The sequence below is a fragment of the Prionailurus bengalensis genome, chromosome F2 (assembly GCF_016509475.1).
Source record: "Prionailurus bengalensis isolate Pbe53 chromosome F2, Fcat_Pben_1.1_paternal_pri, whole genome shotgun sequence".
Taxonomy (NCBI): domain Eukaryota; kingdom Metazoa; phylum Chordata; class Mammalia; order Carnivora; family Felidae; genus Prionailurus; species Prionailurus bengalensis.
Window position 1 is genome coordinate 49,671,168 of NC_057353.1, and position 26,091 is coordinate 49,697,258.

At 35.0% G+C, this 26,091-nt stretch overlaps 1 protein-coding gene and 1 pseudogene across 50 annotated transcripts in view; one reads left to right on the forward strand and one right to left on the reverse strand.

Moving 5' to 3' along the window:
- Window positions 1-26,091, forward strand: part of RIMS2 (regulating synaptic membrane exocytosis 2) — a 604,627-nt gene that overhangs the window by 378,589 nt on the left and 199,947 nt on the right. For 29 of the 50 annotated variants that reach the window (XM_043601534.1, XM_043601543.1, XM_043601537.1 and 26 more), the window contains 3 exons: window positions 1,060-1,176; window positions 10,069-10,134; window positions 25,474-25,653. In XM_043601534.1, coding sequence (XP_043457469.1) covers window positions 1,060-1,176; window positions 10,069-10,134; window positions 25,474-25,653 — 363 coding nt within the window. The remainder of the gene's footprint in view (window positions 1-1,059; window positions 1,177-10,068; window positions 10,135-25,473; window positions 25,654-26,091) is intronic. The other 21 variants (XM_043601572.1, XM_043601571.1, XM_043601546.1 and 18 more) reach the window with 3 other exon arrangements.
- Window positions 18,353-20,323, reverse strand: LOC122495702 (annotated as a pseudogene).

A 26,091-nucleotide genomic window follows, 5' to 3' on the forward strand; every position in this document is an offset into this window, starting at 1 on the left:
ACAGCTCAGAGCCTGGAGCCTGCTTCAGATTCTGTGTCTCCCCCTCTCTCTGCCCCTCCCATACATGTGCTCTGTGTCTCAATAATAAATAAATGTTTTTTAAAAATTGGAAAAAAAATAGTTTGAGAGAGAACTGGATTTTGAATTTTAACTTTAATAAATTAAGCCATTCCTTATTTTTTTAAGTTTATTTATTTGTATTTGTCTTGAGACAGAGAGAGTTGGGTAGGAGAGAGACAGAGAGAGGGAGAGAAGCCTAAGCAGGCTCTGCACATGTGCAGAGCTCCACACGGGGCTTGAACTCACGAACTGTGAGATCATGACCCCAGCCAAAATCACGAGTAGGACGCTTAACCAACTGAGTCACCTAGGTGCCCCACCATTCCTTATTTAAAAAGGAAAAAAGAAAAAAGAAGGATGCTTGACCTTTTACTAGGAAAAGAATATCTGAACATACCTAAAGAAAATAGGCAAAGTTTTAGAATACATTCAGCTACACCTAATAGAAAGCCCATAATAAGAGCTCATATAAAAAGTTTATTCTATCATGAAAACGAAGTGTGTAAGTACACAATCCAGGCCAAGAATGTTAACTTTAAAAAGTCATCATTGATCAGTTATAAAGACTTCAGTTTAGATTGTAAACAACAGATAAAAGTCATATCCCTAAGACAAGATACAGCAATATTAACTACAAGCAACATGCCGAACTCATTTTCTCCACACAGATTTATTCCTCCTTCTGTATTTTATATAAGAATTACTACTAGAAACCTGGGAGTTATCCATTAATAATTCTGATAATTCTTATCTCTATCCCCATTGATATTAGCTTAGTTTTATGTTTATATCTGTTATAGCAACAATCTAACTTCCCTGTCAACCTCCAGTTGAAATGTATCCCATTAGCCAGAGGTTCAGTTAGTTAAAACAAAAATCTCGGACTTGACATTAGAGTGATTTTTGTCTTTTTCTACTTTCTTTATTAATAAACCTCATTTCTTAGTGTAGTATATGATTATGGTTCATTAAGACATTTAATGGATTTTGCTATTTCAGTCGGAATGTGGAACAGGGACTTCGAGGAACACGGTCTACTGCTGGACATTATAATACAATTAGCCGAATGGATAGACATCGTGTGATGGATGACCATTATTCTCCAGAAAGAGACAGGTAAATAGGATTAAATCCTGTTAGAGCTTATTATAATCGCTGCCTTCAGGAAGAAGGTATTACCGTAAAATATTTTCATACTGAACTTGGATATTTGTCATCTCTTTTTGAAAGCCATTTCCTTTACAATTCCTACATTCATTCTTATGACCACCAGGTAAAAAGAAAAAAAAAAAAGAAACCAACAAGAACAAACTATTCGTTGGTTTAAAAAAAAACAATCATCTTGCTCTTGCCGTTTTGGTCCTTTGTTAACTCAAACCAGTTAAGTTAGTGAGTTTTCACATGAGGTTATAAGGATAATACAATGAAAATGACATGTTTTATTATTTTAACATTATCATAACCAATCATTACCTGTAAAAATACTTTGACGAGACAAGCCTGGTTTGTTTTGGAAACCAACACAAAAACTGATTCATGAAGAGGTTTTTCCTCGTGGCTTTAAGTAAACCTTTTCCGCATCTTAAAGCATTCTGCTTGTTGATTGCTGGATTTGGAGGAATTCTCTGAATTTGCTCCACTAAATGTGACATACTTAGAAATGACATATGTTTCAATGCATATGATAATTACTACTAGTTTGCTTTTAAGTTAAGCCAATTGATTAACCCTCTAATTCTTGGTTTGGTTATATATAAAATGAAAAATGCTATGATATTTCCCCCACACTATCAAATGGGTTTGAGATGAGGATTAGGAAAGAAAGCTTAATTTACTCTTCAGAGAATATTATGATAAAATAACAAGGAAACTCAGCAGTCACTTTGTGTGCATCCTAAACCGATTTTTAAAAAGACATTTGAATCAACTGATATGAGAAGTTCCCAATTTTATCATTGTCAGTACTTATGAATTTAATTGTTTTTGTCTAAATCAAGGGTTATAGTCAATTCGGGCTTATAATTTTATCGTGTTGAGTACACTTTTCCAAAAGAAAAGATAGGGAACGTCTATCTATAGTCTCCAATAGTGGCGAACAATCATTGGCTTTTGTGTCTGAGATCTAAGAAGTAGGAAGTTGTTAAATTAATATCTTTATGAGTTGTCAAATGAAAGTTAATGTCGTATTTTATTTCTTTTTCATTTGTTTAACTTTTTCATCGTGATCTGTGTTTTTAGGGGTAATTATAGATATGGTGCCTATAGAAATGGTTTCACATCAAGTACAATACTAAGTGAAAGATCCCTTGTTGGCATGGTTAAGAGTTGGAAGGGGTCATATTAGGCTGGGTGAACGAGTACTTTTGTTGCCTTATAGAATTCTAATGAGTTTGATAATCTCTGGAAATGATTCATGTAGCAGTTCATAAACTCTTTGCTGTTTGAAAGATTGTTAAGGACACGACAAAGGAAAAAATTGTCTGAAATGACTTTAAATCCTTCAAGTTTATGTGAAGTTTTTCTTTAAGGAGAAATGGACCTGATATTTTCTCTGAAGACAATATGGTCTAAATCTTGCAGAGAAGAACAGAGTAAAATTAACCTCTCGAATTATCCTCACAAACAAAATTGTCACTATTATATCAAACACATAATAATTTATCAATATTTTAAGACAAAAGGCCATAGTATTAATGTTAAAAAAAAGTTGCTGTTCAATCCTTGGTATATAGTTAATATAGTCATAATTGATATGTCATTTTATTTTTCTTGTTTATTTTATAACTTTATGAATCTTCAGTTTGGCAAAATGTTCAAATAATTCAGAGGTTTTGGAAGCATTTGATCCCTGAAGTTTCAGCAAGTCTTTAGAGTGCTATAGATTACCAGATTATAATTACTCCTAATTGGGAGATGTTTAAAATTTTTTTTTAATTTTTTTTAACATTTATTTATTTTTGAGACAGAGAGAGAGAGAGCATGAACAGGGGAGGGTCAGAGAAAGAGGGAGACACAGAATCTGAAACAGACTCCAGGCTCTGAGCTTTCAGCACAGAGCCCGACGCAGGGCTCGAACCCACAGACCGTGAGATCATGACCTGAGCCGAAGTCGGCCGCTTAACTGACTGAGCCACCCAGGCGCCCCTAAAATTTTTTTAATTAGTAAAATAGAATTTCTTTTATATAGGACTACAAAACTATTTCTAATATATTAGCTTTGAGTTATCTGTGTAATAATTACTTATTAACATGTGGAATCAAAAATCAAAAAGTATAGTATTATCCATGTTAGGTAGCCTATCACATTATTAAACAATGGGTTCTTGATTTCTGTTTTATCCTTTATATTCTAAATATTCTAAAAGATTTTCAATAATAGAATGCATGTGAAGGCATCGTAATTTTTATGCACTGTTTAGAAAGTAAGAATACCCTAGAAGTCTTGCAGTGAATTTTTGTGAATAGCATTTTATAGAGTCAGTCAGTAATACTGTTAATTTAAAAACCTAAAAGAGAATTTCCTTTGAGATAGTAAGTAAAATTTAGGCATTTTGAGGAGTGCATTAACTTTTCCTGTCAGTAATAATTGGTGCACTGGACCAGAATATTCTATTTAATATACTCTTTTCTTTTATAGGATTTGGAACCAAATGGCATTGGGTTTGAATTTGGGCTTTTTATTACTTGCTAGCTGTGTTACTTTGGGAAAATTAACATGTTTGACGCTCGATTTCTTTATCTATAAAATTAGAACATAGTACCAACTTCATAGAGTTGTTGGGTAGATTAAATGACACAGCACCTCCGGTTGCAATACTGAATTGGATATTTGTACCCAAAACATGTGCCTTACCTTTAACATTTTAGAGGATCGTGTGGCTTACAGATAAGTGACATTTTAATGTGCCTATTAAGTAGAAATATGAGAAATCAGTTAATACAGGTATTTGTAAAAAAAGCTTTAGAGCGTAGAAACATGAGTTGGACCTTGAAAAACGGAGAGGTTTATTCAGGAGAGACCAAGAGCATAAATACACAGGCAGAACACATATATATATCAGAAAGACCCAGTGTGAATGAAGACTTGACATATTGGAAAGTTGTGCATAAAGATAATGACTTTTACATTGGCTATATTGGATAAAAAATACTACTATTCGGCATTAATTTATAGTATCTGGCTAAACTAAGTGATATGAGGAAATATAGTATTCATATCCTTATAGGTGGTGTTAAAAAGAATCCTATATCAACATTTGATTGGATCTTTATATCTCTGCACATCTCTGTTATCATTAGTAAAAATCCTATTCTGTGTTGAAAAGAAAATAGGTTGTTTACAAGTAACTCAGAAACTTGGATGCAGGGCTATTAGCTAAAATGATGAATTATAACATTATTCATCTTCTTCTCCATCCCCCCACCCCCATACTTTTTGGATCATTGTTTCTCTGGTAAATCATGGTAACTACTACTAGGAACATAATTTTCCTGGGACAACTTATGTGGCTTTCATATTAGAAATCACTTCAAGAGCTTGTTTACATGAGTTAAGTTAGTATTAGAATAATTATAGAGTACTAGATAATATTTCTGTAACATGTCAGAGATATCCTGCAGTATTCATTTTTATGTCTGTCCTGGAGACCAAAATATATTGGGTACCTTTAATTTTATGCAGTATACTTTTAGGATAATGACAAAAAATACTATTAACACTGGCGTAAGATATATTATTTCGTAAGTGTTTTTCTGTTGTGCATTTATATTCTAAAAAGAAAAATGCCATGTTATGTGGATCTCTAGGATACCTCACACACTTAGGCCATTTCTCTACTTTTTGTCAGCCAACCAGCTACCAGAAAGTGTCCAACTGACCCATAACTATTGTTTTCTTGGTCTTTTTAGTTACCAACTATGAGGGAACCATATCTCTGAAAGTTTGAAAATACAGAGAAAGTAAATGAAAAAAAAAAAACCTCTCGTTGCAAAAATAATACGTTTTATTTATTACGCTTCAGGAGTAAATTTTAACATACCTTGATCATACTGAATTAATTTTAGGAACTACAAAGTAGCAAAACATTAACAATATAAAAGACACAGAACAGAAAGCTTTGCATTAAGGTGAGATTGTTGGAAACTTTGCTTCAAAAGCTATAGGTTATTTCAGAATGAGATATTTTATTTCCTCCTTTTGCAGTCCTGTTTGTTTGGTGGTTTTTAAAAGGGGACCTTCAGGCTCATCTGATATAATGGAAGGATAATTCATTATAAATACAATTTTGTTCTGTCTTTAAAGATTTTATTTCTTAATAAGACTCGAAGTATGTCTAGAAATTGGATCGGTAATCCAGTTCAATTCTTTGAATACTGAGAATTTCCATTATGATTTTTGAATCTTAATCCCTTTTTTCAGTTTTTAAAATTTAGTAATTTTTTTAATTTTCCATTTTTTTCTTTTACTCTGATCAACTTTTTAAAAAAAATTCAAAAAGATTGGATGAATTACGATTTTTAACATAATTTTTTAAGTCATTACTTAACTCATTATGTATATTCAAGACAGTAGTGTTTGCTTAGGTTTAATAATTCCATTAATCTTGGAAGAAAAGTAAGCATGGTTTAATTGAGAAGAGTAAATGAAATATTTTTAAATTGTACCGAGTGGATGTGGCAAAGAGTCTTAGATAAATCTCTGGATCTTAGGTAGATTTTACTACCAAAACAGTGTGGCTCATTTTATGTACTAGTCATCCATGCATTTTTTATAGTTTTCAACAGAATCTTAAGGGGAATCATGACCAGATTAGGTTAAGAGGAATAACATGACTATAGAAAAGTATGCATTCCAAGTTCTCCAGAGAAACAGAACCAGTAGAATAGATAGATAATAAGGAATTGGCTCGCACAGTGATGGAGGAGGTTGAAAAGTCCTCCCATCTGATCTATGCACCCTGGAGCCCCATGAAATGATGGTATAATTCAGTCCAGGTCTGAAGGCCTGAGAACCAGGGAAGCCAGGAAATCCTCGTGTGAGGGCCAGAGAGATAAGACATGTCCAGCTCTCAAATGAGGCAGGAAAAAGGGAGGAATTCTTCCTTCTGCCTACTTTGTTTTGCTGTGACTCTCACCAGATTGTATGATGCTCACTCAGACTGAGAAGGACAATCTACTGAGTCCACTGATTCAAATGTTAATATCATCCGGAAACATCCTCAATGACACACCCAGAAATAACACTTAATATGAGCATTCCTCAGGCTATTTAAATTCACTATCACAAAAAGGGAAATAAACTGATGTTTGACAAAGGTAGTCCTCCCTTAATGTTTCCTTTTTTTTTATAGAGACAAAATTAATCACAGGCTCCTCAAGGAAAATGTAAGAAATTGGATGACAATATATATGTTCTATGAATTTGAAAATTTTAATAAGCTTTGAAGTTTACCTCTTTTCATTGGTCAAGTTATTTTCAGAGAAAATCTATTTGTTCTTAAGGCAATAAATCCCAACATCACAACTGTTGGGTATCATTTCCACCCTGTAGAGCCAGGAAATTCTTTTCTGAATACTGTTTTATTTATTTTCTTATACTACAAAAGTTTGTAATGTTCTGTTTACATTTCTAGAATGTCTCTATAATTATGTGAACCATTGCTGTTTTTGGAGGCTCACCATGAAAATAGCATAATTCTGTTTTTACTTTTTAATTCAATCCAAAATGTACTGATTGAGTGTGCAAAGATTTAAAATAGACATTATCCTGGCCTAGATAAACAGAAGATCCAACTAATTATACCAGCTCATATATCCCAACTAATTATATTATATAATATACCAACTAATTATAAAACATAGAAGACTGTAAGGCCTAAGTATAATATTATTAGAACAGATTGGAGAGAGAATTACTTGCTTGAGTATTGGAAAAAAGCTTCAAAGGCAAATTGGACTTTAAAGATCAAGTAGAATTTTCAAAGGCCATGAAGTGGGGACATGGTGAGAATGATGGCATTCTTTGCAGAGTGATGAGCACTAACAAAGTCTTGGAGTCAGGAGAGTGGGGGGAGGGGGTATATTTAGAGAATCTTCCATGGTCTGGTGTGTCTAGATAAAATATTATAGTAGGGGAGATAGGAAGTGATAGGATATGAAGATTGAAGGTAGTTTAGAACTTAATTAGTATGCCATGTAAGGGAATATATATACTTATATTTGATATGTGAAACCATTGAAGGTTTGTACATGATCAGAAGCATAATTTGCAAATATACTTCAAATAGACAGAGTGAAGAATAGATTACATCAGGAAAGGGTTGGGTTTGAGGAAGGGAAATGGTAGATTATTTCAGTAGACTTGGTAAGCCTGACTTACAGTAGTGGCAGAAGAAAAAGAAGAGATAAATCTGAGTTATTTAGGCATTAGAATTAGCAAGGTTTATAAATCAATTAAATGTGGAAAATAAGGAAAATGGAGGAGTTAAACTATGAGATTTAAAAAAAAATTTTTTTTAATGTTTATTTTTGAAAGAGAGAGAGACAGAGCTTGAACAGGGGAGGGGCAGAGAGAGAGGGAGAGAGACACAGAATTGAAGCAGGCTCCAGGCTCCAAGTTGTCAGCACAGAGCCTGACACAGGGCTTGAACTCACAGACTACAAGATCATGACCTGAGCTGAAGTCAGACACTCAATAGACTGAGCCACCCAGGCGCCCCAGATTATGAGATTTTTAAAAGTTGGTTTATTAAGTAAATATTTAAATCCTTAGTTAAAACGGGGATTATGGGAAGAGGAATACTAAGTTTCAAGGGAGAGTTAACTATATTTGAAGCTAGAGGGTCTTTTGGAGATTGTGGAGTCCTAGATTCTAAAGAGGTACCTGAAGGATTGCTGTTGTAGATTAAGGGTGAAGCCAAATGTATAGGGACTAATTCCCTCACACCCTTGTTAGCCAGTCATTCTGATTTTATTGGATTCCTAATTGCTGGTTTTACATAAAAATCTGTTCAAAAAAAAACAGTGATCTTCTGTTCAAAAAGAAAGTTTAAAAACCACTGCTCCAGCCCCCTCATTTCACAAATGCAGCACCAGACGTCCAAATAGGCAAGTGTCTTGTTCAAACCTCAAAATTAACATGTGTTTTTCTGAAGTATCTACATGACACTCAGGCAGCCATGTGGAGAGCCCAGGAAGCAGCTGGGAATGTGCTGTGAAACCCAAAGAAAAATGAAAGCTAAAAAAAGGGAGAGTTTACAACTATGAAAGCAAATAATATTATCCAGAAAGAATGTGTTGGAATATAAAGTTTGAGGAACACATCTTGGGAACCCATTGCCTCTAAGTATTGAATAAAGAGAGAGAGAATCCAGTAAATGAAATGGGTAAAGAAGCAGTTAGCTAGACGGGAGACCAGGCCATAAGAGCCTGAATTTTGGCTTAAGGAAGACCTAAGTTTGAATCCCAGTCCAGCTACTTACTATCTGGCTGTGGGCAGATACTCACAGCCTCAGTTGTTTGGTCGGTGGCAATACTAGACCCTACCTCAAAGAGTTGTTATGAGAAATAAATGAGATAAAGTTGACAAAACTTTAATGGAGTACTTGTTACATGGTTAAGTGTTACATAAATACTATTTTAAAACATTTTTTAATGTTTATTTTATTTTTGAGAGAGAGAAAGAGAGAGAGAATGGGGAAGGGACAGAGAGAGAGAGGGAGACACAGAATCTGAAGCAAGCTCCAGGCTCTAAGCTTGGCACAGAGGCCAATGTGGAGCTCAAACCCACAAACCGCGAGATCATGACCTGAGCCAAAGTCGGATGCTTAACCAACTGAGCCACCCAGGTGCCCCTATAAATACTATTTTTAACAGCCAGAGAATCATGTTTCAAAAACCAAGAGAAGAGAGAATGTCAAGAAGAGGTTGAAAATCAGTGTGTAACACCATAAATAAATGTAATATGATGAAGATCAAGAAGTTGAAGGATTTTTTTAGGATTTCACAGGTAACATTCACAGGATAGCTTCAAGGGAAATGTAGAGGTTGCAGTCACGTCGTGGTAAGCTTAAAGCATGAACGCATGATGAAGTGGTGACAAGAATTGTAGATGTGGCTAAGATGTTGAATGTTGTGAAGGAAAGTCAGAAACATGCAATATTTTGAGAGGAAGGCGAGATCAATGAAGGGTTTATTTTTTAGGATTAAATGCAGCTCAGGAAAGGAAGGCATGAAACAATCATGAATGATGGAAGGTTATGTGGGAAGTTAGGATTACAAGTAGAGAAGTTTCTTCTTCTTTAGGTGCAAAAAAAATGGCAAATGAAGGTATAAATATATGTACTTTATATTTAGAGATAAAATAGGGAAGTTGAGAGAGTTCAAGGTTGTTTTCTTTTTTTTTTTTTAACTGGAATATAATGATCATCTGCCAAAATTAAGAGTTTTGGCATGAAAGGTTCTAAGAAGATAAAAGGGTTAAATTAGCGCTATGGAAAGAAGAGAATCAACCACAGATGGGTAAAGTGGTCATGGGGCATGAAACGTAGCACAGCCAATAGTATGTTATAAACATATAAAACAACACAATGAATGTTTTATTATTATTTTATTATTTTCTTCTTAAACTTTCTCGTTATTTTATTATTTTTTTCTTCTCTTTCCTCCTAAAAAAAGGGAAAGCAACTATGTTGTATGACATTTTATAGATGGTGCTAAAGATGTTTGAGTGATAATTGATAAGATTTTGTTTTGAAATCTGATTGGTTTAAATCTTGATTTGTTATCTTTTTTGGTGTGTTTGTTTTGGAATACTTAGCTATTTTAACCTTTAGCACTGCCATATACAATGGACATTGGGAGGAAGGAGCAAGCTTTCTATTAACAATTTTCATTTGCTTTGCTTACTATCTGCTTATCTTTTTTGAATCTCACTTTTTAAAATTAAACTATACCTTTTCATTTCTTTCCTGAGTCTCATTTTTGTTCTTGTTTCTGCCACGCTTGCAGTCAGTTTCTTACTCTACCTCGCTCCAGATACAGTCAGACCATTGAACACCATCACAGGGATGGCAGGTATATTTTTCTTACAATTGAGTCTGTTCATAGAATTGCATGTGCCTGTCTGTTGATATGATAGAATTCACTTCTGTTTCTGTTTTTTTATATATACATATATGATTATTAATGAAATATAGAAATATTATCTTACTATAAAATAGAAAATATAGCATATGTAAATATTTTAATTGCAGTAAGAGGTCAAAAATAAAGCTTTCCTTTAATGAGCTAGTATCCTTTCTTGGATCATTCTAAAAATTTAGTTCATCAGAAATTACAGTTAACTCTTGATTATCTGGAAGGATAGAATAACAGTATTTTAAAAAGTTAATTGCATTTAACTGACCACCTTCCTCAGCAGAGTTCGTAATTATATATATAGAAGGAACTGATTGATTTTTATACATCTTACAATCTGATTCCCCATCTCCCCCTCACCACAATTGAGGAATCAGTCCTGTAAGTACTTAGATTGAACTGATCAGTTTATGGTTACCTTGTCCAAGGTGGCTGTGATCTACCCATTGGTCATAGATAGTCCTGGATCCATGGAGAATATTGGGTGTGGGGGAAAATCCTTATTCATTTCTACTTTTCCACCATTCTCCTTATATTGAAGGGAAATATCAGTTACTTGGCATTTAACAGAAAGAAGGATAAACTAGAAAGAGAAGGGAAAGAAAGTCTCCAAAAGCTTACAGTTTCTCAAGACTCTATGTAGCTTCAGGGATTTGAACTGGTTCTGTGACATCATTTTCAGTCCCTGCAGGCAGAGAAGAGAATGGCGGTGATAATGTCGCAGGTTCAGCTAGTGTAGATAAAGGATTATATGCTGTACTCACTCTGTTGTTTCAAAGTGATTTGGGTTATGTGTGACCACTTTTGTACTATTAATTTATTAAGAGTTATTAATTTAAAAGTTTAGAAAAAAATAATTGAAACTAATGAGTAAATTCCTAAGGATTGAATTCATGTAGATAAATGTGGAAGGAAACATAAGAGATAACATCAACAATGAATACCTAATGACTCAAGTTTTGTGATGTCTTTCAGTAAATGTAATTGACATTTACTGCCTTCCAGTTTGTTATATGATAGTGATAATTGCTGTATTATATTGTGTTTTGCATTTTCTCAGCCTCTTTTCTGTTATTTTGCTTTAATACTAAATAATTCTTTTTTGTTACATCTTTTACTGTTACTTTTGCTCTATATTATTTTTGACTATTTTGGAGTTGCAGTGGTTACACACTTATGTCATAAAAATGTGAAGAAATAGTTACATCACTCCTCATAATTGACCAAGACCTTCCTTAAAGTGGATACCATGAACGAGACATTACTGATTATAGGCTTATTCTAATTACTCTAGTATCTTCCTTTAACTGTGAGTTAAAATCTTGTACCACATTAGTTTTTGTTAATATTCTATTTATCTTCATTATTAGTAAGCAGATTGCTTTATATTATTTGTTCTTTCAACAAACCAACATACATAGAATCAGTTCTTGATCAGCTCTGGGTTGGTCATTAATTTCATATACTTCCCCAAATTCTGACCTCTAGCCTAGCAGGATACATTTCTGAATTGCCTTTTGTGCCATAATTTTGTCTATGGTCAGGAAACACAATATCATTAATGTTTATATTAAAGTACAACACAGTTAGGAAAATGAGTTTTAGAAAACAAGTGATCAAATATCCTACTGTAAGATTTGCCATCATTTAAATGATGCCAGTGTGTGAGGCTAATGTACACGTACTCCTAGATAAATTGGGTGGATTTTGTAAGAATGAAATTCTTTAGTTGCTTTTAAAAATACTCTCTCTCATCATTACCAGTTTGATACATAAAAAAGAATGTGTGTACATTGTAAAGCATAATGATAAAATGAACATCCATGAATCTATTACCCAAACTGAGAACCAGAATAATATGGTTTTATTTATTGCATCTACCTGTAAGATCTTTGCCTATGGAGTCCATATGCCTCTTTCACTGAAATAGTAAACACTATACTGAATTTTCAGCTTAACATCACCTTCCTTTGCTTTTTTTTAAAGGGACTTTGATAATTTGTTTTCACTCTGCTAACTTTTTGAATTACTCAGTCCTTCTGATCCTCACTTCAATCCACTATGAGATTCTGGGATTATTGAAGATATACATGTATCCCTACCCTGAGTTTATTACCATAATATTCTAGGCATCTTGTCTTTAACTCAACCTCTGTACCTTTGTATATAGATCATCTGGTGACTTCTTGATTAATCCATTTTATTCACGGAAGATTTTAGCACCTGGTTTTAGTCTTCCTTTTCATAATCCCTGCCATCCGCCAGAATGATGTTAGTATTCACCTGAATGATTTATTCAGCACCCACTCTCTTTCTTGGCCATCTCAAATTGGAGGTAGTGAATTATTCCCAATTCTACTTTAGTCAGTCACTGCCATAGCCATACTCTGAATCTTATGTGAAATTGTTCTACCTTTAAAATCTTAGGGACTCCTGGGTGGCTCGGTCGGTTAAGCATCTGACTTCGGCTCAGGTCATGATCTCACGGTCAGTGAGTTCAAGCCCCGCGTCGGGCTCTGTGCCGACAGCTAGAGCCTGGAGCCTGCTTCCGATTCTGTGTCTCCCTCTCTCTCTGACCCTCCCCCGTTCGTGCTCTGTCTCTGTCTCAAAAAATAAACATCAAAAAATTTTTTTTTAATTCTTTTTTTTTTAATTTTTTTTTTAACGTTTATTTATTTTTGAGACAGAGAGAGACAGAGCATGAACGGGGGAGGGTCAGAGAGAGAGGGAGACACAGAATCCGAAGCAGGCTCCAGGCTCTGAGCTGTCAGCACAGAGCCCGACACGGGGCTCGAACTCACGGACCGTGAGATCATGACCTGAGCCGAAGTCAGACGCTTAACCGACCGAGCCACCCAGGCGCCCCCAAAATTTTTTTTAATTCTTAATTCACATACTTTGTTCTTGGACCACAACTATACATCATTCTCTCGTATATATTTTTTACTGAACTACTTTTACCTTACTAGTTCTTTTATCTCAATAGAGAACTCCACTCTCTTGACACCTTTTCCTTTTCCTATTAGTCTCTACTTTACTTACTTACATATCCAGAGGTGGAGTCATTCTTAGAAATATCCGCATTTCCCTTGCTACATTGTTCTTCTTCTACCTATTTGACAGAGTTCAAATCTGCATCCGTCTCTTTCTCTTGCGGGAATGGTTTTGAACTAAATTTTCCAAATTTTCCCCAACTCACCTTCTTGAGCCAAAATAACTGAACACTTAAAGGAAATGTGATCTCTTTATTGAGAGTTGTGGGAAAAAAAGAAAGGAAGGAGGGAGGGAAAGAAGGAAGACAGGAAGCAGGGGTGGGGGGGAGGGGGCGGTGGGAGAGAAAAGAAAATTAGCACCAACCCTCTAAGTGTCCAGTTTCCCAGCCCAGATTTCAAGGTGACATTTACTGCAATAGTCTGGGAATTCCCCTTCTGGGATAAATATTATGTTAATAGCTCCAAGTGGATTGTAGTTTAGTTATATGAAATCTGCAATTATCTGATTAGAATGAATGTAGTAAATTCCACATGGCGTCCCCAGTCTGTGAAGAATCAGAACCTTGGTCTCTTTACCCCAACGTTGTAAAATGAAAAATTATGAAGGCAGTCTCTTTGGAAGAGATGAATAGAGGCTTAAATAATATTTGCTAAACTTTTATATTGTTTCGGGAGACAAATATTAACTAATAGTAGGAATCAAAACACTTTTTCTTCTGACCCAGTTATGCTAACCAGCACAAATTGATCTCTGAGTCACTGTGTATTTTTAAACACAGTCAACCTTTAAACCAACATTTAGAATGGATACCATGTTACCTTGTATTAATGTCCCTTTATTAAGACATAGCCTTAATTTTAGTAAACATACCTTTTATATTTAAAAATTTACTCCCACACCTTACTTTTTTTTCCCCTAGTATTTGCCTCTACTTAAAGCTATGCACAACATGCTAAGGAATCACTGATGTTTGGCAACATGGTGGTAGTAAACATTATGTAGCGATGTCATGGAGGAGACAGCTAGGCTATAACTTGAAAGGGGAATTGGAATTATTTGATTTATATAGAGGTAAGGTAGGATGTCAGTGGAATTCTAAAGAAATGTATGAGTAAAATTACTAAAGTAATACATATCATGTTTTAGTGCTGTTGAAGCATTATCCACAAGGCAGGGAATAGCAAGAAATAAATCTGGAATGATAGAGATGGTCCCTGTTACAGATAACTTGTATGTTCTAGTAAGGAATTTAGATCTAAGACTGTAAGTGATGAAGGTACTTCAAAGAGTTTTAATTAGGAGATGGCTATAATATACTTATTCACTCTAGAATAATTACTCTAGAGACTGTATGGGATGGTTGAGAAAAGGGGTGGGAAAGAAAAGCATGCATAAGGATATTTGCAGAACTATCTCTGGGCAGCAGAAACCTCTCTGAGCACCTGAACTAAGTAAGGTAATAGATGGAGAGTTAGAAAGAAGACCAGAGATTTAATCAATTGAAATCAGTAATATGTGGTAAATAATAGGACTTGGACGTTGAGGGGGAGCAAAGAGTCAAGGAACACTATGAGCCTTCTAGTTTGGGTAACTGGATGCATGTAGTACCTTAACAAAGGTGAGTATCAAAGGGGAGGAATGTTTGGAGAGGAATTAGTTTAAGCGAGGGACAAAGGGGAGGAATGTTTGGAGAGGAATTAGTTTAAGTGAGGGACAAGTTCAGTTTTGGAATTATTGAGAGAGTTAAGGAGAAAACTCTAGCAAGGAGTAAAATAAATAAGTTTAAAACTTATAGAAATTTGGGCTATATAGAGCACTTTGAGAGTAAATTCCCTCATAATGGGAAATAGCTACAAAAATAAAAGTGAAAACAACCTAAGAAACAACCCATGAAATGAAGGCCAAGGATTTTTTTTCTCCACTCTGGGAAACATTAACAATTAAGTGGTAGATAAAGGAAGAGACACAGAGAAGGAAGAGCGAGAAGAATAGAGCTAAAAGGAGAGAGTTTGAAGCAGGAAGAGGTAATGTCAGCAGTAAAAATAATAACTGAAAAACACCCAGGAGATTTGGCAAATGAGGAGTTATTAGTGACTCATCGCGGATGACTTCAGAAGGGTGGCAAAGGAAAAAAAGCAGCTTGCAGTAGCCTGAAACATGACTGGGAGCTAAGAAATTAGATGCATTATGAATGTGGAGGAGAAATATTGGATAGGGGTATATGATATCAAAGCAGATTTCTCTCTTTCGAATACGAAATACATAATGAGTTTGTAGACTGGAGAAAGGGATCCTTTAGGAGAAGATAGGTTGAAAATATGGAAAAAGGAGAGGATGACTGTTAGAAAGGTCTTAGGTAGGAGAATGGACTCAATACACAGATGGAGTTTGTAAACAGAAAGACACTCTTGTTTATTTTTGAGACCGGAAGAAAACTGATGAGAGAGTTGAAACTAAGTAAGTTTTTAGCAAAAAGTTGTGAAGTTGAAGATAATTATGTTTCATAGCCTCAATGATCTCGCTGCTGTAAACCGAGATGATGGTGGTTGTTTTTGAGACAAATTCTTGAGGGTGGAGGCCCAAGGTTGAATATGATGTTGATTGGAAATGAGGAAGTTTAAAATGGTCATTGGTTAAAAAGTGATGGGAACTAAGGAAAACTAAAAAGATGATAGCAGCACAGCAGAAGTTGGAGGCCATGAATTTGCAGTGCACCAAACTTTCCTGAAGTTATTCACAGTTGCCTCGATGTAGAGAAATCAGATTATGGCATGGAACAAAGTTTTGGGGTTCTGATAAATGTTCGAAAGATTTGGGTTAGAAAGGAATCTGAGTGTTGATATGGGAGTGGGTCAGATGATCAATCATAGGAGTTTAGGATGGGTAAGGAAGGAAGGCAAAGACAGTGATACATACTGTCGGGAATTGGTATCAACTATCAAGTGAACATCAAGTAAAATTGGAGCGAGATTATGAGACACCTGACAGAATTAGCTATTGTAATCAGAATTTGAGATACATATTGGAATTTAGTGTTTCTGAGTTTAAATAGTTTCATTGGATTCTAAGATCCACAATAGTTTTGGGGTGGGGGGTAATGCAGGAAAAATGTGAGGATGATTGAGCTTTTGAAGATCTTGTGGTTCAAGATTATTGAAGAGTTTTCTGCATGTGCACTAAAATCTCCTAGCATTACCATAGGAATCAGGATAAAGAAGGTAGCTGACAACCAGCTCCCCAAATTATCAATGACGAAGAGAAGAGATAATGATTGGAAGTTGAATAGATACTAGCAACCTGCATTTTTAATGGAGGTTCAAGCTAAGTTACATGCTTCATAGAAATAAAAATATTTACATTATGGTATGAGAGTAATGGCCAGAGTGCCTCTAGGAAGGCATCTTCTCCTAGATCCATGGACTATGAAATATGAAGGAATAAGTAGCTTCTCCTGCTGTGAGCGATACTGGAAGCAGAGTTTGCAAGGCTGGGCTGGATATTAATTAAGGTAGGGATATGCAGGAACCGTTCTACAGAACAAAACCATTCCTTGATGATACAAGAAAGGTTGTTAACAATGGGTAAGGAGGTTTGAAAATAACAGCTAAGAGAATGAGAGGAGATTGAAACAGTACGGAAGAAAGTACAGGAGGTGAAGAATTTAGATGATATCCGGGGCAGTTGAGCTTGCCCTTTACTAAGTTTATCACAAAGTTGTTCTGGTGCCAGAATTGAGACTGGTTTTGGTGATAGACCCAAGTAAGTTGCTGGGAGGAATGCCATGGAGTTTGAAGAGAGGCAGTGAATGGTCTTATCTCAAGGTATTTGGGGCCATGACTAAAACCTCATTAGAGAAAGCATTCTGATAAAGTTAGTGGAGTCACAGAAGATGAGATTTCTGTATGGAATGTAGACTTTTTTTTTAAGTTTCTTTAGTTTATTTAATTATTTTGAGAGAGAGAGAGAGCGCACGCTCACACGTGTGCATGAGGAGGGGAGGGACCGAGAGAGGCAGAGAAAGAATCCCGACAGGCTCTGCTAACATGGGGCTTGATCCCACGAACCATGAGATCATGACCTGAGCCAAAATCAAGAGTCAGACACTTAACTGACTGAGCCACCTAGGTGTCCAGTAGACTGTTCTCTTATAGATGCCATTTTCTGGTAAGTAGTACCGAGAGCCCTTAGTAAATGTGATCAAATCCAAGTAACTCATACTTCCTTTCTATCTTAATTTCTTTGTGTTATTACCAATCTCCTTCCACCTTCTATTTGTGTTTCTGACTGTAACCTCTCTTAATGTCTTTGGAATTTTTCTTCATTAATTATTTCTCATTTCTCTTGCATTTCAATATCTCTTATTTTCATATTTTTGTTTCTTCTTGAATTACTGATGAAATCTAAATAATACCTTCTTTCTGTTCTGCAAACCTTCAAGCTACTTTGAGAATGATTCACTTCTCTGTCTCTTAAGTCATGGTTCTGAGTATGTATTTTTACATATGCTTCAAACACTCCATCAGCTCCTACGCTCCAACCCTCTATGGTTGACTGCTGCCTCCAGCCCTTTATTTTAAATTATTTTCCCTGTGATTATTATTGGCCAAGGCTTTTATATATATTTATCTGTGTGCTGCCTCTTTGCATCTGCCATTCTCGAATACTGCCTTTTTAAAGTTTCTCTAACGCATTACTATCCTGATTCTCATTCTACAATCTGACTGTTCTGTCTCCTTCTCTTGTTTCCTATTTCTCACATCCTCAACTTTTTGACTATGTTGACCTATATCCCATCATCTCTGTGGCTTTGACCCAAAACTTCCAGTAGCTGGTATAGTTCCTGGCCTATAATTTGAGCACAATAAGTAGCATTGAAATAATGAATCAATTAATCAATCAATCAATACTGAAATATAATACTGTGCAATGACTTCTCAAACTGTATCTCCAGTACCACTCTCTCCTTTGAAGGCCAGATTTCTCTACGTGATTGACCTCTGTACAGAATATTCTTCTCTCTCTCACAAATTTAAGTTCAAAACTGGAGTTACTATCCTTCCTCCCTAGAATTCTTTTATTTATATTAATAGATCATCATTTCATTTTGGAGGCTGGGAATTTCAGGTTTTTGCTTTGGCTTGTTTATTTCTACATTTAATTCATATGGGGATGTCAAACATGTTTGAGAGGGAAAAAAAAAAAGTCCTTGCTATTGAACACTTCACAGTTCAGTGAAGTTAACAGACTTCTGAATCAAGAAAGCTCAATTCTAGTTCCAGCTCAGAAAACATCTAATTGTGTGACGTATCCTAAGTTTCTGTGAGCCTTAGTTTGCTTATTTCTAAAAAGACAGAGATTGGCTTATATGGCCTCTGAGATTCCTTCTAATCCTAACATTCTGTTTGTATAATTCTGTATATTGTGCATATTCTATATGCTGCATATTTCATATTTTGTACATTGTGATTTATAATGTTTGTCATCCATACCTCCTTCTCTATTTTTACCCCTATTACTACAAGTTAGCCTTTTCCTACTCTACTTCATTCCATACACTACTGTTGAGTTCGTCTTCCTAATTCATTACGTTATTTACAAATTACCTTTGTTCAGAAGCTTTAGGTCACTCTCATAGAAAATTAAACCCTGCCTAAGCTTCTTTACTAGGCATTTAAGATCTCTACAAACTGAGTCCAGGCTAATTTTCTAACTAATATTTTGCCATATTTTAACTTCTGTATGTCCAGCATTTCCATTTGCCTCTTTTTCCCTCCAACCTGATTTGTTGAACATAACAAAATTCTGTATACAAAATGACCTGGACCTGCTACTTCAAGCTGTGATTCTTCCTTACTGGTATTTTTACAAGTCAGTCCATACAGTGTAAAAATGCTTACTCTAAAATTAATAGAAAAGTGCCTAATGTACTTTAAATGAATGACCTAACTTCTGGAACTTCAATAGCTCTATAAGACACTTAACATAGGTAGAATTAAGTTCCTCTATGACAGGCTGCTGGAGAACGGATAGAAGACATCAAAAGGTCTTGCTGTGTACTGCCACTGTGATACCGTCCTGCTTCTGGATCATAATATTCCCATTATCTGATTCTAGACACATCACAGGAGTATCAGTGAGGTCGGAAGTTAGCCCAGCTGCTTGCTGAGCTAGAACAGATATCACCCCAGCATGCTAATCTGACAGGATCTCACAGCAGCCCAGATTAAGTCCTAGTGAATCTGTGCCCAGGATTCGAACAATGGGCGGATTCTTCATTGTGTCCTCCAGGTGCTGCTCCAGAGTCTCTTCCATCACACCCACTGCCCCCCCCACCCCCACCCCCAGCTGGGGACCCTACAGCAAATTGTGTCCCTTCTCTACCGCATGTCTCCTGCCCGACTCTTTTATGGTCTCCATCTATCTCCTGAAACTTCTCCATCTTTTCATGCATGTTGTCCATCTTTTATAATATAGTCTTTAATTGTCAGACTTATTTGAAATTCCCTAATAGTTCCAAAATCTATGTCATCTCTGAGTTTGACCCTGTTGATTGCTTTGTCTCTTGACAGTGGGCCCTATTTTTTCTTGCCTTTTGGTGTTTCTAGTCATTTTTTATTGACTGTTAGACATCATGTCATCAGTAGTGACTGAGGCAATTAGTATTTATGCCTGAAAATAGGCATACATCTTGTTCTGTTAGACTGTGTACGTGTGTGTGTGTGTGTGTATGTGTGTGCGCGCGTGTGTGCGCGCATGTTGGGGGGATTAATCTTTGGACTACTACCTCTGACTGTGTGATTGGTACCCCATGAAGTGGCAGCTAAGGGCAGGTGGTAGCAGTATGTCTGAGATATTTGCCCTATACCCATTCCACTCTCCCTGTAAACCTAGCTAAACAAAGGAAGGTTGGTGAATTGTTCAACGATGATTAGTGAAATCGTTGAACATAGCATTCTACTATGAGGACCAGCCCTCTTCGCATTTATACATATATTACAGTAACGATGCATAATTTGGTCCTTTACAAACACATGTTTAAAATGTTTGTTATTTCAGACTGTTTGAGGACCTGGGAAGGGAAAACATGGGGGGGGGTGCCCCTCCCTTGGTGGAATAACATTAATTTCTTACAATTGACAAAATGTTTTTAAACTTTAACATCCACTGAAAAATGAAAATTATTTAGTAAAGTAAGCATGTTATAGATTATAGATAGTAATTATATTATCTCAGGATTTTAAAAATATATATTTTAATAATGTATTAATTTGCTGCATGTTAATTGTTGCTGAGTAAATAATTAATTCTGCTTACTTGTAGTTTTGTTTCTGTTATTTTTTGAAGTAAAAATTAAATAACAATGAAAGTTATAAATATTTAATAAAATACTCAAAATATCCTCAAGACATTTACATCTTATACGCTTCTGTGTGTGCATATTTAATAATACAATATATCTTTATTTTTAAGTATTGTATTTGTCCCTCATTTTCTTCAGGAAATGGAGATATTTAATCTTTTTTTCTTGCTATCTCCTACAATGACTAATGACTATTTCTAAGAAAATGCTTCTCTAGATTTGTTTGAGCACTTCTCTTTTTTGGTAATAAAATAGACCTAAGGGTGATAGTAATATGTTTTTCTACATTAGAAGTGCCTTGCTTTCTCACATCACTATATGTATTACTGCTGTTTCACATCTTCAATTGTTAACTTGGCTGACACTATATATTGCTGTTATTGTTGAGTAAACTCACTTTTAACTAATGTACAGAATTTACATTTAAGTGAACACAAATGTTCTGTAAAGAGATGCCATCATGCCTAGGGATAAATTGACCTATCTTCCACCAAAATAATAAAATGTTCCTATTCGTACACAATATTAATTAATTAATTTATTTATTTATTTACCATGATTTCCATGGTGAGTATTTTGTGTATTGCAATTCTCTTTACTTTGGAAGCAATACTAAAATAATATAAACTACAGTTTTTACAAATTTAAACTTGTACATTATAATTTATGATCATGAAAATTATAGAGTTGTCATATAATTAAATTATTTATTATGTAAATATGTATATATGTTTTATTAATCACCCTAAAATGTCTAATTTTAAGCTATTATCATGTAGTTATTTCTTCATTATGCAGCTAATGCTCAGAAAATCTCTAGACATTCAATAGATTTTATCAAAAGCATAATGCTTCTGCTGTTAATCAGCTTATGGTATTACACAATATAGATACAGGGAAGACATTTCTTGCCCCAAACCAGAGATTATAATTGTTGTCCCTCAGAGATACACTTACATTTTTCTTTTTTTAATTTAAGATTTCAGCTTTAGGAAAATAATTTCTTTGTGAAAAAAAAAGAATTTTTAAAAAGCTTCACTTTCTACAAGTTTATTTTTTAAGAAAACCACTTACATTTATTTATGGCATCTTTACAATCTAAATATGAAAGAAGCCTGTCTAATGTATCATAGACTGTAAGTTCTGAGTTATGTACTAGGACAGTTTCACTGACATCTGAATGTTACTTTGAAATTTTGCATTGTGCTGGTTGTTTTTTGTTTGTTTGTCTTGTTTTGCTTTTTGAGTATTCTTAGTATTCTTTTATCACACCTACAGAGATGCTTTACATTGAGCTTTTGTTGATCTGGAATCGTAGCACTGTGATGGTTGAATGTAAGTGGTTATAGAAACAAATGCCCACTGCCCTATTTTTTCCTGTTACACTGAGTAACTCCCTTGTGCTTGAGAGTCCTTGTGATTGAGTCACAATCCCTTGTAATTGAGAATAGGAAAAGTGAGTAGCACAAGTGATGAAATACGTAAAAGCTGTGTCAGATACGTGAAAATTTAAAAACTCTTTTAAGAGCAACTGTACTGGGGGAAAAATGATCAAACTGGACAACTTCACTGGATGATTATAAAATTATTTTTCCCTTAGAAATCCTCAGCTCAAATTCTGCATGGGCTATTGTATGCTTTTAAAGCAGGGTTGCTACAGTTTTGGCTATTGTTATGGTATTATCAGTCGGTATGAATTAGCTCTGTTTGTAGAGGGCTATTAAACAGTATCCTGTGCAAACGCTTGCAATTTGGAATACGGGCCACTACATAACACAGAGCAATAATCTGTATTTATCCAGGTAAATGATACATGCAGAAATCTGAACTATTTTACTCATATGTTACAAAACATTAACAATTTATTTAAAAAATAGAACTATGATAGATATTAAATGACTTTTTTTTAGATATTGTATCACTTTTTAAAAACAACCAAACTACCTAAGAAAGATTTAAATTTATAGGTATATGGTTCCTAACCTTTTATATGGCTCGCCCTTTGGCAATCTTGTAAAACCTATGGCCACCCTTTTTAGAAGAATGTTTTAAAATGCATAAAGTAAAATAAGGTAAATAAATGCAGTTACAAAAAAAAATACATTGAAATATATACTCCTAGTTAAAAACCCTAGGTAGGCTCTAAAATATTTTATGCCTTGCAAACGCGTATTTCCCACGTTTCAGTTGCTACCATTCAAAATTATTTATAAGTTCTTTATCTTAAAATTAAAATTCACTAAGAATTTAGGTGGAAGTTTTCAAGTTTTATATCTCAGTCTCTTAAAGAACCTGCTACGAGATGGGGCATCATAGGTGACACTTAGGCACTGCTACTTTCAACTTTCTCAGCTCTTGTCTTAATTCTTACCTAGTAAGACTTATTCTTACCCTTGAGCGGGAGCCTGTGTTGATCTCTTGTGTTTTCAAAGTTTAAAATATGGTTGCTTTCCATTCCCCTTAACGATCTATGATGAACATTTCAGGAAATTGCCACCTCCTACCCTGGCTCTTTTTGTGTTTCACTGATTAGCCAATTTTCCTTTCATGCTACAGAAATCAGATAATTCATATTATTTATGAATATGGAGAGAATAAATATAAGCAAAATTTAAAATGTTGACATAGTCCTCAAACAGCTCTTCCACTAAAGAGGAATTTTCCTAAGGGATATTGCCTAAAGAGTGACCTATTTGCTTTATAAGTAGCGGTATCCTTTTAAGGACATTGAACACAGCAACAAATTTGAAATAATTCTCCGGATTGCACTCACAATCATGTATTTCAGTTTTTAAAAATGTAGTGTCAAAGAAGTAAAAATGTATGTCCTAACATAGTACTTTTCACTTGGAAAAATTTCTTGATAGGATCAGATATTTATTTATGCAGATAAATCAAATTTTGCATAAATACATGAGGGATTAGCCTCATTTTATGTTAGGGTGGTCATAGACATTCTACCAAATTTTGTTGCTATGTCTTACAATGAGATAAGCTTATTGTTAACGTAATAGGAAATCTGAAAATAATGTAATTATTGATACTCTCTGAAAAGATAGGCTTTAAGGACTCTAAGGTATATACGTTACGTTGCTTCTGCTTTTTTATTGTGGTGAAGGTATACAAAGATAATGTACATTAAAAACACTTAGGAAACTATTGAGCACATTTATTTCTAAAGAAAAGTGTTTTCTCTCAAATAGTTTTTCAGGAACAAAAATAAAATTGGGATTTTTTTTTATACTTATCAGGTTGCGTTTTTCATCTCTGTCTTTGAAAGTAACTGAATATGTTATATGTATTTATACTTGGTATATATCAGCTTTTTTTGATATATCCTGGATATACTTATATAAAAATGCTAAACTTAGGAAATCAATCATATCATGGTATATAGTTTTAAAAATATTTAAAAATGATTTGACTTCTGTTACCTTGTGAATTTAAAGTGTGAGAGAATCACAAGATGTTGTAGAATAAAAACCCAGCACTCACTTCCTAAAGTCCTCTAATCTCACGTGTGCTGGTCTAAAATTGTGTGCCATGTAATTAATTACATGTAGGAAATTGTGTCCTTTCTTTTCTTATTTTTCTTTAATTGCCTGCATTTTTCATTATCAACAATAAGATTGAGAGAATTTACAGAGAAAGTGGAAGTTCTTTACATTAGTCTTGGGGGAGACTAATGCTTGGTCCATAATACAGAAACATTTCCATTTCTGTGGTTACAACTAGATGGAGAGGTAATAATTTTTGTAGGTATTACGTTGGTATATGGAGCTCTTGAGCCAAAGTTAGCGTTCTTGTGTTCTTAGGGTTGTGTCGCAGAAAGTGGGGCTGGTGTTAGAAAACACTTATTGATCACTTGTTAGGTGTTAAAAGCATTATGTTTGATTCCAGGGATATAAAAATCAGTAATGATGGGTTCCTCACATTTAAGTATATATACTTTTTTCAACAAGGATTAGGTTTTGATATTGGACTTGTTTGTGGTCAAAGAGATCACACTGTTTCAGAACCATTATTATTTCAATCAGTTAATACCCTTCTGAATTGTTGGGTTTTTTTTTAATGTTTATTTATTTTTGAGAGAGAGAGAGAGTGAGCAGGGGAGGGGCAGAGAGAGGAGACACAATCTGAAACTGACTCCAGGCTGTAAGCTTACAGCAGACAGCCCGATGCGGAGTTCAAACCCAGGAGCTGTGAGATCATGACCCGAGCCCAAGTCAGACACTTAACTGACTGAGCCACCCAGGCATCCCGATACCCTTCTGAATTGCATTGGTTGGCATTGCTAAAGTGCCCCGAGATAGGTGGCACAGATTGGCTGACTAACCAGCTTTCTGTGATTTTTCTTGTGGACCATGTTTACATATGGCTACAGCCTGCAGGGTTGCAGTGGTTTCTTAACAACCTTTTGATTCTTCTGTTGGAATGTTGGGATGTATCACTATACTATGTTTGTGCTGAAAGCCTTTTAATATCTCAGCTGACACGCTAACAATCCGCCTTAGGGGCTTTAGGATTAATGCTTGTATGTTCTTCACTCTCGTGAAAATGTTAGGCTAAGCCGTTGAATTCTTGGAAAATAGAATACTTCACATATTTCACATGTTTCATTTAGGGAATTCATTTTGGAACGCAGGCAGTTTTGGTTGTCATTGATTATAACTGAGCAACTCCTGTCATCTCCACTGGGAATGCCATTAGAGGCAGATTGGGGTTTCCTTAGAAGTTCTTAAGTTTAGTGAGACTGGCTCAGAATATGTTGGGGAAGAGAACTTTTTTTTTTTTTTTTTTTTTTTTTTACAAATTCGATAATTTTAAACAATTACCTTTTTCAAAATCAGTTTGATGCATCATAACCAAATAGCAGAAGGGCACTAAAGATCAACTGAGCTGCTTTTTGACTAACATTTCAGGGATTGTGAAGCAGCAGATAGACAGCCATATCACAGATCCAGACCAACAGAACAACGGCCTCTCCTAGAGCGGACCACCGCCCGCTCCAGATCCACTGAGCGTCCTGATACAAACCTCATGAGGTCGATGCCTTCATTAATGACTGGAAGATCTGCCCCTCCTTCACCTGCCTTATCGAGGTGAAAGATAAATCAATCGGACTAACCTCCCCTTTGCCCCTCCAGCACACCTATTTATTTTCCCAGCAGCTAAATGGTCTCTTCTATCATCCTTGGCTGATCACTAATAACAATTGATACTAACCTTTTCAGTGTAAGCACACTATTTATATTCAGCGGATATAATAGTGTGTGGCTACCATTGTAATTTGTTTTTAACTGTCCTGACCACATCTGTTTTGTGATTTCTCATTTATCAGGAGTCCTGGGTAAATCCCCCCATAATGCACTTCATAACTATCATGTTCTTCTCCTACAGAATGAGAAATTGTTTGTGTCCATTAGACATCACTTTTGGAACAATCATCATAATGACAATAAATAAAGCTAGATTTTTAGTTTCTTTCTATCCATACTAGTATCATGTATTAACCAGTGTCTTTAGTTGAATTTTGAATT